The sequence below is a fragment of the Calonectris borealis genome, chromosome 1 (genome assembly GCF_964195595.1).
Source record: "Calonectris borealis chromosome 1, bCalBor7.hap1.2, whole genome shotgun sequence".
In the NCBI taxonomy this organism is placed as follows: domain Eukaryota; kingdom Metazoa; phylum Chordata; class Aves; order Procellariiformes; family Procellariidae; genus Calonectris; species Calonectris borealis.
In genome coordinates this window covers 220,485,039-220,499,734 of record NC_134312.1, presented here as the reverse complement: position 1 = coordinate 220,499,734, position 14,696 = coordinate 220,485,039, and the positions used below count along the sequence as shown (strand labels likewise).

The window sequence follows — 14,696 nt, the reverse complement described above, 5'->3', positions numbered from 1 at the left end:
CTGGGGGTTCTCGCCGACAGGCAAAATTTGGTGAAATCAGCTGGATTATGACACAGGTGGTGCAGCTCGCTCGGGATGGGGTGGAGAGGTGAAGGAGGCAGGCAACCCGCTGGCCCAGGATCCCACCCAGCCCCGCTGACCCAGGATCCCGACCCAGCGCGGGACAAAGCATTGTTTTGGGGAGGCATCCTGCACCCGCGGTGTGATCTGTGGAGGAGGAGCGAGCGCCTCAGGAGCACACACCGGACCAGTTACACACTCAGGGCATGGTCTGGAGCTGGAGCTTTGCCCTTGATGTGAACGGGTGTCCTAAACACCGTGCCAGCAGCCAGGCCAGGCAGCACTCACCTTTGTGCCCCGTCCTGAAATAACCTTGTTTTACCTCCACGGGAAAGTATGTTTGAAGCATGCACTGTGCTGCAGCGGGCAACCCCCCACTGCCACCGAGGTGCCTGTGATGAGAAGGAAAGGGGTGCGAGGGTTGGGTGGGGAGAGCTCAGTCTGGAAGACGTGACAAAGCAGACATAAAATGTCACAGGAGAGCGCAGGGACCACTCCTTCAATCAAAGGGTTCTGCATCCAGCACTCATTAACTGTGAGGAGAAAAGAGGAATTAAACTACAGGAAAAAAAGTTGGTGTTGCCTAGTGGCGGTGATCTCAATGCATTTCAGCCTGCAGTGCTGATTTTCCATTAAAGTTCCATTTTCCCAAAGCTGAGGGAACTTAAAGGCAGAGGGAATTTAGACAAGGAAACTGCAGAGTAAATTAGGAGATGTTTTGAACAAGTTCAGCTAATGGCCAAGCCTGCTCCCCCGCATGCTTGCAGAAAAGGACAGCCGTGGTTAGGAAAGGGAACGCAGCACTGAGAGCTGCAGCTGAAGCACCATGGACAAAGTGAAATGGGGAAGCTGGTCAGGATCTGATGGGAGTTAGAAGATGTTAAGTAGAGAAAACAGGTAAAAGCTGACGAAGGTATCTGCCCCTCTGCATGGAGAAGAGAGGTCCATGCCTACCTGAGAGAAAGGCAATCCGAGAACTTTATTTTTTAATGTAATTTAATTGATTGGTAGCTGAGAAGGTTGTTAAACAGCTTCCGCTAAGAACAGAAAACAAATACAGCAGCAGGTCTGTGTAATTTGCAAGAGGGAAAAAGCATCTCTGAGTTGGCCAGGGAGGTCTTTGGACTGTTCTGCCAAACTTCCATGAGCCCTGGCATGCTGCGGTGACTGCAGATGCTTCCTCAGGCCATTACTTTAGCAAGAAAGTACGGTGATGTGATTAGCTGCAGATTGACGTCAGTGCCCAGAATGCCCAAGAAGTTAACAGGAGATTTGGTCAATAAAGAATTAAAGGATTGGAATCAAATTAAATTACGGCAATCAACATGGCTTTGCAGGAAACAGCTCTTGTCAAACAAACCTGATTTCATTTTCTGATGAGATAGCAAGCTTAGTTAATCAACATGAGCATATGTGTGTGTGTGTTTGAGTAGAGTACACAGAGTTATCTAAAAGAAATGTGCCTCCACCTTGCTGCTTTCAGGTGAGGAGCTGACACAATGCAACATCTGTGAAGCATCAGCAAAGTCGGTGAGGAACTGGATGAGTAAGAGACCTCAAAATGCAGCTGTCAGAACCATCATCACAAAAAGCTTGTGTTTCTGCAGGGATGCCACAGTGGCTGGCTCTAGACTAGAAGTTATTCTGTACGACTTCCATCGGTTGTCCCAAAATCAGCACAAATTGTGTCCCAAATAATGCTGGGGAAAGGCAAGTCATGCAGAGCAGTCTAGAGAGATTGGCAGACTTGGTCACTCAAAGGAACTGCCTGCAGTTAATAAGCTAAATACCAGGGTAAGGAGAGTTTTCAGAGTGGAGCACTGTATCCTGGAGAACAGAGGCTCTGGAAAGCAGCTGACAGCACACTGGGACCCAAAGGGCTAGTGCAATTTTGGATGCATAAGAGGGAAATGGAAGGGGTTTTATTGTTTCAAAAAAGGTGTTGAAATCTTGGAGATGTGCAAAAAACCCTCTCAATAAGACAGTGGAACAGGTGAGTGGAGATGAGAAACTTGCAGCGCGCTCGGTCTTTAGTTTATCACGAATAATTCCTTGGTCTTGGGAAGTACATGCCTTCACGCAGTGAAGGTACTCTGCCATAAAGGGTTCTCTGGCCAAGCATAGGAAGGTAGAGGATGGTGCTGTGGCTGGGAGGAGTAGACAGGCAATGTCAAAGGGGAAGAAAAACACATGGTTATAACCATGAGGATGATTAGAACTTCAGGCAAAAATCAAGGGATGGAGGTTCTCCATCTCTGGATGCCCAGAAGCCTGCACTAGTTACTGCTCTCCACTTCTAGTCAGAAGTCAGACCAATGTATCTGAGAAACATCGTGGCTACCAGGGTCTCCAGGGAGAGGAGTCTGCTTTAATCGAAGGCTACAGTTAGACATTCACTGCAGGGTTCTCAGGCATCACCTTCCACACCTCTTTGTGCATCTCCACGGTAAACTCTGACCAAGACCACATGCGCTTCGATGCAAAGGCAACATGGTAAAGTGTTGCAAGTCTTCCTACAAGTGTTTGCAAATTCAGTAAAGCCAATGCAAGGAACCATGAGCCGACCCAAGTGCAAGCGCTGCAGGAATCAGCTGGAAAGGAGGAACCCAGGACGGGGACAGTGCTCTGCACAGAAGCAATTGCTGCTGTGTACACTGAGCTCAGAAAATCACTCAGAAATCTAAAGCGAAAGCTGTTTCCTATTCCTGACATAACCTACAATTACAGGTGCCAGGAATGATCACAGATCACTCTAAGAAATAGAGTTACTTCATAATTCTGCAAAGAGTGAATGCAGATTTATCACCCACTTTGGAGTGAGTGGAGAGAGTGGGGAGAGAGTCTTCCTACTCAAGAAGTAAGGAAAAGAAAATGTTTCCTGTAAAATGTGATGCATCCATCCAACTTCGCTTCCTTCCTTCCTCCCTTTCTAGATCATCCAAATCTCTCTCAAAACTGATGGAAATCATCAGAGTCCCACTGACACGCATCAGCTGGAAAACTTCAAAGAATCGCAGAATCATAGAATATCTCAAGTTGGAAGGGACCCATAAGGATCACCGAGTCCAACTCCCTGCTCCTTGCAGGACTACCTAAAATTAAACCATATGACTAAGAGTGTCATCCAGACGCTCCTTGAATTCTGACAGGCTATTGTATGTTGTATATATAACTTGTATATTAATCTTGGCTATGAATGTTTAGGTTAGACGTGTTTAAACAAGTCTATCAGGAAGGTGTTCAGCACTTGAGCATGTTGCTTGGAAAGGAGGCAATCCACCACTGGAGAACCTCAGACAAGCATCTTGCTGATCCTGCTGCAGGGCAAGAGAAAGGGCCAGGCGACCTCCCCAGGCCCTCTGGCACTGGGCATTGACAGGGCTTCGATAAGCCCACAGGGAGTTAATGTTTAGTGTGAGACTGAAACTGGGAGCATTTTGCTGCACAGAAATGGACCGAGCGCAGGGTGCCCCCAGCTTGTATGAAAAAGCTTCCACATATGTTCTTACAAAGAGTGGTTATGTTTCTCATCGCTTCCTCAGTCAGCAAGGCAAACAGAGGGTTTATCACTGCTCAGGACCAGCACCGCTCTCGGTGATGGTGTTGTACAACGTGCTCCCTGCCATCAATGCCTTCAGAGATGCTCCTGCCTAAATTGAACACTGCCAGAGATCAGTGCATGGCTCTGGACAGGGGGACTCTAAGAGAGCAAAGGACTAAAAATTAAGTGTGATCTTTTCTGTTTCTGCTTCCTGTTCTCCGCATCAAGAACATCTGCAGCATGGTTTTTCCACAAATAAAAATTTAAAGTTCCAACAGACACCACAGGTGAGCTCTCAGCTTGCCACCTCCCACCCTCCCACAGGCAGAAATGCTCAAGCAGTGTGCGTGATGGCAAACTTTACCCCTGTGCCCAGCTATGCACCATTGCCAGCACTCATCTGAGCCACCAAACATCTAAAAGGAAAAGATCTCAGGATTGAATCATAGAATCATAGAATCGTTTAGGTTGGAAAAGACCCTTAAGATCATCGAGCCCAACCGTTAACCCAGCACTGCCAAGTTCACCACTAAACCATGTCCCTAAGCACCACATCTACACGTCTTTTAAATACCTCCGGGGATGGTGACTCCACCACTTCCCTGGGCAGCCTGTTCCAATGCTTGACAACCCTTTTGGTGAAGAAATTTTTCCTAATATCCAATCTAAACCTCCCCTGGCGCAACTTGAGGCCTTTTCCTCTCATCCTACCTATACTATGAGCTTGGTCCAGAGCCACTGGCATAGGGCATCACTGGAAAGAACCTGGGTCTTTGCACCCCCGCTTTGGGTATTTATATACATTAGTATATACATTTATATACATTAGTAAGATCTTCTCCTCTTCTCCAGGCTGAGCAGTCCCAGCTCTCTCAAACTTTCCCCATAGCAGAGATTCCAGCCCCTGCAGCATCTTCACGGCCCTTGGCTGGACTCTCTCCAGTATGCCCTTGTCTCTCATACTGGAGAGCCCAGCACTGGACCCAGCACTCCAGGTGTAGCCTCTCCAGTGCTGAGCAGAGGGGAAGGATCATCTCCCTCGGCCTGCTGGCCTGGCTCCTCCTGGTGCAGCCCAGGACACCCCTGGCCACCTCTACCCGTGGTCAGCTTGGTGCCCCCCAGGACCTTCTCTGCCAAGCTGCTTTCCGGCCGGGTGGCCCCAGCCTGTGCTGGTGCCTGGGCTTCTTCCCCCCCAGGGGCAGGACTTTGCCCTTGTTGAACTTCCTGAGGTTCCTGCTGCCCATTTCTCCAGCCCACCCAGGTCCCTATGGACACCAGCACACCGACCCGGTGAACCAGCCGCTCCTCCGTGCACTTTATAAGTACAAGCATGGAAAGGTTGGTCCTGGCTGAGCGGGCATCCTACCAGCGGTGGTCAGGACGTGCCCCCAATACCCGTGATTTCACTGAGAAAACTCCCACGACTTGGCTGTGAGTGGGACCGGGCTTTGTGAAGTGAGGGATCTGCTCTCTCCCCACCGTAGACGTAAAATCAGTGATAAAACAGCGCTGGTGGTGCAAGTCCCGACTAGCTAGGTGGTCTTGGCTGTTGGCGAGTTTGGGGGAACAGCATTTGCCCCAGCACCGTGCAAAGGTGGACAAGAGCCCTGTTTGCTAACGACGCAGATGCTTTGGTCTGCCCTCGCGCGGGTGGCATGGGCAGCTCCGTGCAAGGGGCACCCAAGGGATGGGCTGAATCCGTCCCAGGCGCGAGGCCGGGGCTGGACCTCTCCTCCCCGCTCAAGTGGGCAGAGCCCAGGAACCGGCAAAGGCCACCCCGCTGCTCCCGGGGCCGCAGCCTGGCCCACCGAGCCCTGCAGGGTCCCCTCTGCAAACAGCCCCGAGCAGCCCGTGCACGGGGCTGCCATAGCGGGGCGCTCGGGGTGTCCGTGTCACCAGAACTCAGCCTGTGACACCGAGCTGCTCCCAGCACCTGATTTCCCCGTTGCTCCCATGGGGCAGCTCCCCCGACCCAGGTTTGTCCACCACTGATTACAGGAGCCCCAAGGAGAGAGGCACTTTCCCTTGTTTACCTGCAAAGTAGCCGTGAGTGGCAACAGATAGATGCATCACGGCTGAGTAATTAGCCTCAGGACACTTCCAGCTATTAGCCATAGCTCACTTGCTAATTTTTAATCTCTCCTTCGGGTGAAGGGTCCAAAGCAAACAACAGCTTAACCCTCTGAGTGCTGGGCAGGGGTAGGTGCCCACCAGCAGGGCTGTTCAGGGATGGGCAGGGAGACCTGCAGAGGCCGGTGGGTTTGGTCAGCAATACCCAGCGCTGGTCGTGCTGTGGAGGTGTCTGCAGGGTGGCGTGAAAGAGCTGGATGAGCATGCACATGGCCAAGAAGGCTCTTGATGCAGACAAGTTAAAAGCTTTTAGCCCATACTTCCCCTTCCAAGCCCAGCACTGGCTGTGTGGGGCCCCAGGTTGAGCCCCCAGCTCCCACCATTCTCCTTGCCCGTTCACCTCCTGCCTGCACCATCCCTTCCCACCAGAGCCCATGCCCTCGGCCACTCTCAAAATGAATGTATATTTTAATCCCAGGTAAATTTAACACTCTTCGGCAGCATTTCCTTACACGTCTGTAGCGTGCAACACTTCTTGGGATCTGCAGCACAGAAGGTCCCTTTCAGAAAAACCACCCGAAGTCCGACTCCCGGCAGTGGGTGCTGGAGGTGTCACTGGAACAGGTTTCTCATTTTACCATGGCATTTTCAGCCCCTAAAAATGTCCCAGCCCTGGGGCTGGGTTTGGGGGAGGGTGGCTCTGATTTTTAAAGACCTCTGAAAAGTTCGGATTTGGCTGCCCGTTTCCGTACCAGGCAGCTGCCCCGTGGACCCAGGGGAGCTGCACGAAGTCTGCAGCTGCCCCACGCGTGGGGCTCTGGAGCAAACCCCCCCAGCACCAGGAGGGAGCTTGGGGGTCCCCATGGAACACCCCAGGAGTGTCCCCGCCTGGCCATAGCGGGCACCGGGGGACAGCAAGGCACAGCTGCCCAAACACGCCTCCCTCTGCAAGGGGGACAGACTGCCAAGGGGACAGAGGGGTCCCAGCGCCAGCGGTGCCCCCGTGCAGAGCTGGGGGCCGCGGGAGGAAGGGGCCATCGTGCACAGGGAACTAGCAGGCGCTGGGGGGACGTCGGGAAGGAGTTAATTGGGAGGAGGGGGGCTGGAAAGAGGGACCAGGGTCCTGCAGCCATGTCTCTCACCGAGGTGCGATGACCAAGGGGATGCGGGGACGGTCACCCCACCCCTGTGCCACCAGCTCTGGCTCCAGCCAAGAAACTGATGCAAAATCCCCAGCGAAGTGTCATCAGTTGCAAACCCGCTAATTGGCCCCTCGGCAGCAGCCGGGGGGGCCGGGGCTGCGCCAGCCCGGCCACCAGCGATCAATCCTCCTGTGGCCTCGTGCAGTAATTACCATCCAGCTCGTTAGCACTAATTGGACTACTCCCAGGAAGGGAGCCTGATGGAAAAAAAACAAAGTTGAATTGCTTTTAACTTTGACTTGTTTGAAAGCCCAGGAAAGAAAGTAAGTCAGAGGGCACGTGCCCGGTCCCTGGGGCGAGGTGTGCTCGGCTCGCCGCCAGCGCAGCAATGCCTCGTCGCAAAATCCCGTGCCCGGCCCTGCTGCGGGGGGTGCTGGGGGGTCCTGCGCCTGGAGCGGCTCCTCTCCAAGCCAGGAGCCTGATCCCCCCCCGGGGTTCAGGCTGAGTGCGTCGGATGCCCGCGACGAAGCCGTGCTCCAGCCTGCGCTTCCCAAGGCCACCTCTTACCCAGCACGAAATGCTGGGACTTGCCCTAACATTTGTCCCCACTGCCCCCGTTTTGGGGGTGCTTGTGACCTACGGCCATGCCAACGATGTGTGACTCGGGGCAGCGCTGGGAGGGTGTCAGGGAGCTTCCACCTCGGGCCATGCAACCCGGCCAGGTGGTGCTGGCACGGTGCGGGGCCAGCCTTGATGGCTCTCCTGGCTGCATGGGACATCGGGCAGCTCTTGGTGCTGCTCTCAGAGCAGTTCCCCAGCAAACCCTTCAGCTTGTGCCTCCCGAAACCCAAGTCCCCTCCCCACCAGGACAGCACTGCCCTGGGTATGGACTGCTCAGCACTCCCACAGTGCATAAACCACCCTGCGGCAGGCACCCTGCATCGTGCACCGGGCACCGTGCACCCTGTACCTGCGCCGTGCACGCTCTACCATGCACCCTGCACCCGCCTCCCCCGGGGGTCTGCCACCCTGGAGCTCCTTCAGGAGCACAGTCAGGAGAAGACAACCTGCCAAACTGGGCTGGGCTGGGCTGGGATGGGGAGATCTTGCAGCCCCCATCTCAGCCACCGCCCCGGCCCAGTCCCCAGCGCTGTGCCCGGCTGTGCAGCCAGCTGCCCTTGCATCGGCTCCAGTGTCACCAGGCCTTTGCTGAGCTGGTTCAAGGCCAGGTCCCAGCAGAACGCAAGCTGTGGAGCAGTCCAGGGTGGGTTTCTTCAGGGCCATGGAGGCAGCAGCAGGACCTGAGCGTGTCGGTGACGGGCCCCTTGGCCACCTCTGCCTCCTGCTCCCATCCCAGCTGGTCCGGGCAGGTAAGGGGTGGCCAAGGGGACAGGACTGGTGTGGCAGCAGTCAGGGAGAGAGTCCGGATTGCAAAACATCCCCCTTCTCCTTCATTCCCCTGCGCAGGCACAACCCCAGAGCAAAACACCCTGGGAATGGGGTGTCTGGGGTACCCCTACAGCATTTTATCCGTGGGGGGACCAGAGAGGCGAGACCCGAGGCGGGTCTGAGCCAGCAAACGGTTGCGGCGGGGCTGCAGGGAGCTGCTGGGCTGAGTCCCCGGCAGAGCACACACGGGGCAGTTTGCCAGTGACCTTCCCCAAACCGCCCCATCGTGCTGCACCGGGCTGAGCCCACCAGAGCCATGCAAGCCCAGGAGCTGATGCCTGGCCAGGGGCGGGGGATTTGCTGGTGAACCCATTTGGCAACGGGCAGTATAAGAGATGGTGTGCGTCCTCCAGGTCACAGACGGCCCACGGCCCCCGCAGAGTCCTGCACATCCAACTCACGGCTGCTGGAGTGCCTTGGGCCCCGGGGTGTGTCGGAGCCACCTGCACTGCTGGGATGGTGCCCTGAAGCCCCTTCCACGCTCGCGTGGTGGACCACATGGAGAGACAACATCACACATCACCCCCACACTATGTCAGCCCCTCTTGCAGAGGGGCAGGGGTCCAACCCTGGACACCGAGCCCTCCTCAGCCCCACAAAGGCGAGCTGCTGGAGCAGACTTCCTCCCTGCCCTGAGATTTGCACAACTGGTGGCTGAGCCAGGAGGACCATGGTATTTGCACCGCTGCGGGGTGAGCCGAGAGGACAGCGGCAGGAGGAGCATGTGCCCTGTCCCGGGGTTGCAGAGGCAGCGAGAAGAGGGTGCCCAAACCTGCCAGCTCTGGCCCAGTGGGTCAGTGAGGGCCGTGGGTGCAGTGTCAGGTGTAGAGGGGTGCGTGTGTCTGGGTGATGCCCCGCACATCTCCAACACCTCTCTGGAAAGACATGGCCCTTCCAAGCTGCCGGCGCCTCTGTGAGGGTGGTCATTGCTCTGCTAATTAGTGACCACAGAGCCCAGGGAGGGCAGCCCTTCCCTGCTGCTGCTGCTGCTCGCACTGCCAGGCTATCTGGGAGGAGAAAAAAATAAATGAATACGTCTCCAAACCTCTTCCCTCTGCCCTGGGCGAGCAGCAAGCGCCTGGCCGGGCTGCCCCGGGGACACGGCTGTGGTACCGGGCACGGCACCACGCGTGGAGCGCGGGAGGCACCTCCTGGCCAGAAGGCAGAACTGTCACCCCCCGCACTGCCACCGCCTCCCGCCATCCCCTGCCACCCCGCTGCACTGCCACCACATCCCGCCATCCCCTGTCACCCCCCACACTGCCACCGCCTCCTGACGCCCCCTGCCACCCCCCTGCACTGCCACCGCCTCCCGCCACCCCCTGCCACCCCCCTGCACTGCCACCGCCTCCCGCCATCCCCTGCCACCCCCCTGCACTGCCACCGCCTCCTGACGCCCCCCCGCCACCCCCCTGCACTGCCACCACATCCCGCCATCCCCTGCCACCTCCCTGCACTGCCACCGCCTCCTGACGCCCCCCGCCACCCCCCTGCACTGCCACCGCCTCCTGCCACCTCCTGCGACCTCCCTGCACTGCCACCGCCTCCTGACGCCCCCCGCCATCCCCCTGCACTGCCACCGCCTCCCGCCACCCCCCTGCACTGCCACCGCCTCCCTGCCACCCCCTGGTCCTGCCAACCTTCCCAGCGCCGGAGCTGCCAATGCTGTACGTGTCCCCTGCCAAAACCACCAGCCCTGGCAGAACAGCTGTGCCGCCTTCCCTGGCCACGTGCAGCCCCTGCTCCGGTTGGGGACAGCAGCAGGAAACCGGGGTCCTGTTTGTCCAGGAGCTTTTAAACACTCTAGTGGTGATTTTGGTTTGCTCCACCCTCATTCCTGGTCCATCTGTGGGTGCAGGGGCTGCAGTGGGGCGTGAAGGCTGGGCGCCATGGCCAGGGACAGACAGGCAGGCGGTGGCAGAGGACAGCACAGTCATTCCTGCCTGTGCGCTCTGCTTCGCTGCAAGGACGGAGCGACCCTGCAGCACCCCATGGCCCAACAGGGCAACCTGGGAGAGGTCCAGCAAGGGTCGGGGCTCTGTGCCCTCCAGGATAGAGGGGTACAGCAGAGAGAAGAGCTCCGACAGCCCCACAGCCGTCCCCATCCAGTGCTGCCGCGCTCCCCAGCTCCCTCTGCCCCTCTTCCCCGGGAGAAGGGACTGCTGCCCCATCACAGCCTCCTCTCCTCTGCTCCCACCCACGTCCAAGTCTCTCCCCCACCCCATTTCTTATCAGTGCTTCCTCTCCATCTGTTTGCAGAGCACTGTGGGCTGAGACTACCACAGGGACAGTCCTCCTCTTCCTGGACCACAGCCCAGCAAGGCAGGGGACACAGTCCACCCAGACCCTGCCCGTGGAGACATTCCCCAGTGCAAAGCAGCACCAGCCCCAGCTGAAAGCATAAAGCACCAGGGCATCCACCTGATCCTCCCCGAGACCATCGCAGCATGGGCAGAGGAGAGCATGCCCTGCTCCCAGGCGCTGCCATGTCACTGGTGCATGGGCAGCACCATAAGCATCCATCAGGCACCAGCATGGGGGGCTTAGGACTGGACTTTACAACTAGGAATTGTCTATGGACAGCTCCGACGCTGCTCTAATAACACCTGTGAACATTTGACTGGTTTTCCTGAGCTGTCCTCCCACCCAAGCCCATGCATTAAACTCTCTTGGCCTTCAAAACAGGAGGGTTGTGTCTAACCTGCCTGTGGCAACAGTCCCTGGATCCTAGTACCACGGCTGGGACCTGGTTAGGGGATGCTCATTGCATGCAAATAGCCTGTAGGGCAGGACTACATGGCCAGGAGCCTTTCCTGGTGCTGTTTGACAGACTTTGCTCCCAGGTCTTTATAGGTCTGGCCAGGATCAGCCGAGGAGGCCCTGCCTGTGACTGGGGCTTTAGATGCTCCCAGATCCAGTGACAATCGCATTGCAATGGACCCTATCACCAGAGGCAAACTTGAATAAGATGCTTTGTGTTGTGCTTTGCCTGCCTGCCCTGTTGCCAAGGCTCTTACCTACCCTATGTGCTACAGCATGCACGGTTAAAGGCAAACAGCGCAAGAAAAAGGCTGCAGGAACAGCCTCAGCTTCCACGGAAACCCACAGCGAGCTCACAGGATTCAGATTTCAAGTGCCAGTCAAGAGCCATTCCCTAAAGGTGACAGAGTGGCCCATATCAGATGGTGGGAGCAAGGAAACCGGCAGAGCATCGCCCGGTCCCACTCAGAGGTGCTGCTGGGAGCGGGGTGCCTGCCCTGAGCAAAGGGGCAAAGACAAAGATTGTGGAGCAAAGCCACGAGGATTGTGGAGGTAACAGGGTGTAGAAGAGCAGCTGAGTCACACCCAAACTGGGAGATGCTGTCAAAGGCCAACATGAAGCTGAACAGCAATTTTGGAGGGTGGTGACAATGCACTGAGGATGAAGAGCAGAGGACAACAGATCTGCGGGCCAAGGAGTCCCTCTTCCACCTGAACATCCCCAGGTGGTGGCGGACCTCTCCAGGAGGATCCAGTGAGAGGGAACCTCTGTTGGCTCTTTCATTTTGATGTCTCCTCTCAGGGGACTATGAGACTGCAGCACTCAGACCTGGAAAACAAAGCAAATGGACAAACTCACAAAATTGGGATTTGTGTAAGTGTCTCCTGTATGGATTCGATGTGTACACACTCGTCCTGCAGCCTTTCCCCGCGCACCCTCCTGTCCTCTCTCCTGCCAGCCTGTTCTCATGAACCCTGCCGGGATTTCACATATTTGAGGATGCTCCTCTCTACCGTGTCGGCAGGAGAGGGAGGCAGCAGCAGCAGCGTGATCACAAGGGCATTGCTCTCTTCGGGACAGAGACAGAGCAACGACCACAGGGACGATCCCACCCGGCCGTTGCAGTCTGGTGCTGCAGGTCCTGGGACCAGCGAGGCGGGCGATGAGATGCATGCTGAGGAGCGTCGTGTCTGCCGCCCGCTGTCCGGCCAGCCGGGATGCTCGCAGAGCTCTGCAGAGCTGGTCCATGGCCAGGATCTCTTCACCCCGGCAATCGCATAGAACAAGGGAGCAGTGTCTATTAATCTCTTTCAATCAGACAGGAATCTTTCCTGAAGACTTTGGCTTTTCCTTTCTCATTTTATTAATATCGTAATTAGCATTCATACTGACTATTCCCTAAGTATCCTCTATTGTGTAATAGATGGGGGGGCACTTACAAATCCCCTGCCAAACCATGACTTGATTTTTGCCCAAGTCATGCTCCTCTGTGACTCATCCGGTAAATGATTGCTGGCTTGAAGAGAAGAATAACTAGACTTGAGTGGAAATGGGGTAAAACACATCAAGGGTCAACCCAAAGGGGAGGGGGTGTCAGACCAGCTGACTCTGGTAACTCCTGGCCATGGGACCAGGCCAGCCCGGACCCCGGTAAAGCAGTGGATGCCCCCAGGACAGCTCAGGAGTAGGAGATGGTGACCAGACAAGGAATCAGCAGAGGAGCAAGGACCGGGAGAGACGGTATCAGGCAAGGGACATACCAGCCCCAGGGAGCTCGGGAGTGGACATCCAGCTCGTTTGATGTTGTCGTTAAGGACCTTATCACAGACTGCAGGGGCTGATGAAACCTGCTGACAGCTAAGGACGGGGATTTATCACAGGGGACCCGGAGGAGGGCAGTTTCCAGACTCATGCTGACATCCAGATGGCCAGCAAAATCTTCAATAGAAGCGGAGGAAGGAGCAATTGCTAGAAGTCCTTGCTGCGAACAGCCTCGAGGCCTCCCAATTAATAACGCTGCCTTGAGCACCGCCAGTGACTCATGAGCCACTGCCGCCTCCGACGCTCCCCGCTCATCCCTCACAGAGCAAGGTTTATAGCTCTTGCAGCACTCTGTCAGAAACTGTGGAGAAATCCACCTGTGGCAAAGCCCACGCACTTCAGTGGAGGAACATATAATCCTGCAGGAAAAAACAGCCGGTTTCCTCGCCAGAAACCTGCCTCCTGTGAAACCGAGCTGACAGGCACAAACTCTATCTTTAGCCTCTGGCTGTGTGTTGGCGGAGTCCCCGATTCACTGCTCCCTCCCTGTTTATGGGGTGCACCCCGAGCTCTGGGATGTGGCCGTGTGTGAGCGGAGGTCCCAGGCTGGCAGCGATTTGGGGTGCCCTGAGGGAGCCGGGTTTGGGTCTAAATCCTAAATGCTGGAGCCGCCTTTCTCATTGCCCATCATTTCTCCTCTTCCTTTGCCTCTGCCCTGCTCCTTTGGTGTGCACATTCATCACCTCCTCCTCCATAGGTTTTCTTGTCCTTCACCTTTTCTGCATGTTTTTGCCAGGGATGGCCTTTTGTCCCAGTGCCCTTGGTGGTGCAGGGCTGTGGCCCTGGAGGGTATCCCTCAAGCGGCTCCCAGTCTGCACCATCACCTCCCATTGGAGATGGAGGTGCCCGTGCCCATGCCTGTGTCGGACTCCCCAGCCCTGGGACAGCCGCCCGCTCCTCTCCCAAGGGAAGTCACAATGACGCTCCTCTCCCATCGGGTGTTTTGGTGGGTACGCGCTGTTGATGAGTCAGTTCATTGACGTTCACAACCCTGGGCATATGTTTAAAATGAGCCTTTCTGGGTCAAGGCTGCAGGGAGGCTGCACAGAGACTCGGAGCGTGTTTCCCTGCCGAGCTCAAGGGACCGACACCGCCTGAGTCGTGACTTAAAAACTTGGCTCCCCTGGGACGCCCGGCTTTCACAGACACCCCCAAGCACCGTGTCAGGAACTGCGATAAACAGCTTTGCCGGCGGTGAAACTGCTGGTTCCCAGTTGTGGACTGGGAATGCCTCGCTGCTGCCATGCCTCGGTCCTGGCGAGGAAAGCGGCCACCCAGGGACCTGCACTATGGGACACCCCTGAGGAGAAACTCCCTCCTCCGTACCCCTGCTCCAGCCACGCGGAACTCGAGCACAGAGCCCTCTCCTGCGAGATGGCGCTGGCAGAGCTCGAAGGAGAGCGGGAGAGGGCTGGGCTGCTCGGCGGGCGGGCGCTCGGGCAGCAGGCGAGCGATGTAGAATAAGGTTGCTGTCAAGCCCAGGATAGCTGGCTAGAAACCAAGCAGATTGTTAGGCTGAAAGAGGGCTGGGCTTGTTGTCAGAGCAATGAGGTGCCGGAGCAGCTGAGTAGAAGGGGAAAACAACCACACTGGTTTCCAGAAGGCATTTGGAGTGCTGCATTTGGGGGTTATATGCCACAATGCTGGTGACAGTAGGGGTCTGTGGTGACCCCTTAACTCTTACTGAAAGGAGGCTCAGGCTCCCACGCCGCCGTCCTGCAGGGATCCCGGGACGGAGGTGCCCCGGCACCACCTCCTGCTCCGGTCTCTTCTCAGAAAGGAGCTTTTGCCAGTGCTGGGGCAGGAGTGGAGCTCAGCTCACAGTAGGAAAGCAGGGATTTGTGTTTTTATC

At 56.5% G+C, this 14,696-nt stretch overlaps 2 protein-coding genes across 4 annotated transcripts in view; one reads left to right on the top strand and one right to left on the bottom strand.

Moving 5' to 3' along the window:
• LOC142078030 (hemoglobin subunit epsilon) overlaps nucleotides 1-14,696 on the top strand; it is a 150,576-nt gene that overhangs the window by 85,034 nt on the left and 50,846 nt on the right. The window lies entirely within an intron of this gene.
• RRM1 (ribonucleotide reductase catalytic subunit M1) overlaps nucleotides 364-14,696 on the bottom strand; it is a 43,232-nt gene continuing 28,899 nt past the window's right edge. The window contains exon 22 of one of the 3 annotated variants that reach the window (XM_075140499.1): nucleotides 364-452. In XM_075140499.1, the coding sequence (XP_074996600.1) occupies nucleotides 379-452 (74 nt within the window). In that variant the 3' untranslated portion in view covers nucleotides 364-378. Of the gene's footprint in view, nucleotides 453-11,421; nucleotides 11,852-14,696 lie in introns of those variants that run through there. The other 2 variants (XM_075140501.1, XM_075140504.1) reach the window with 2 other exon arrangements.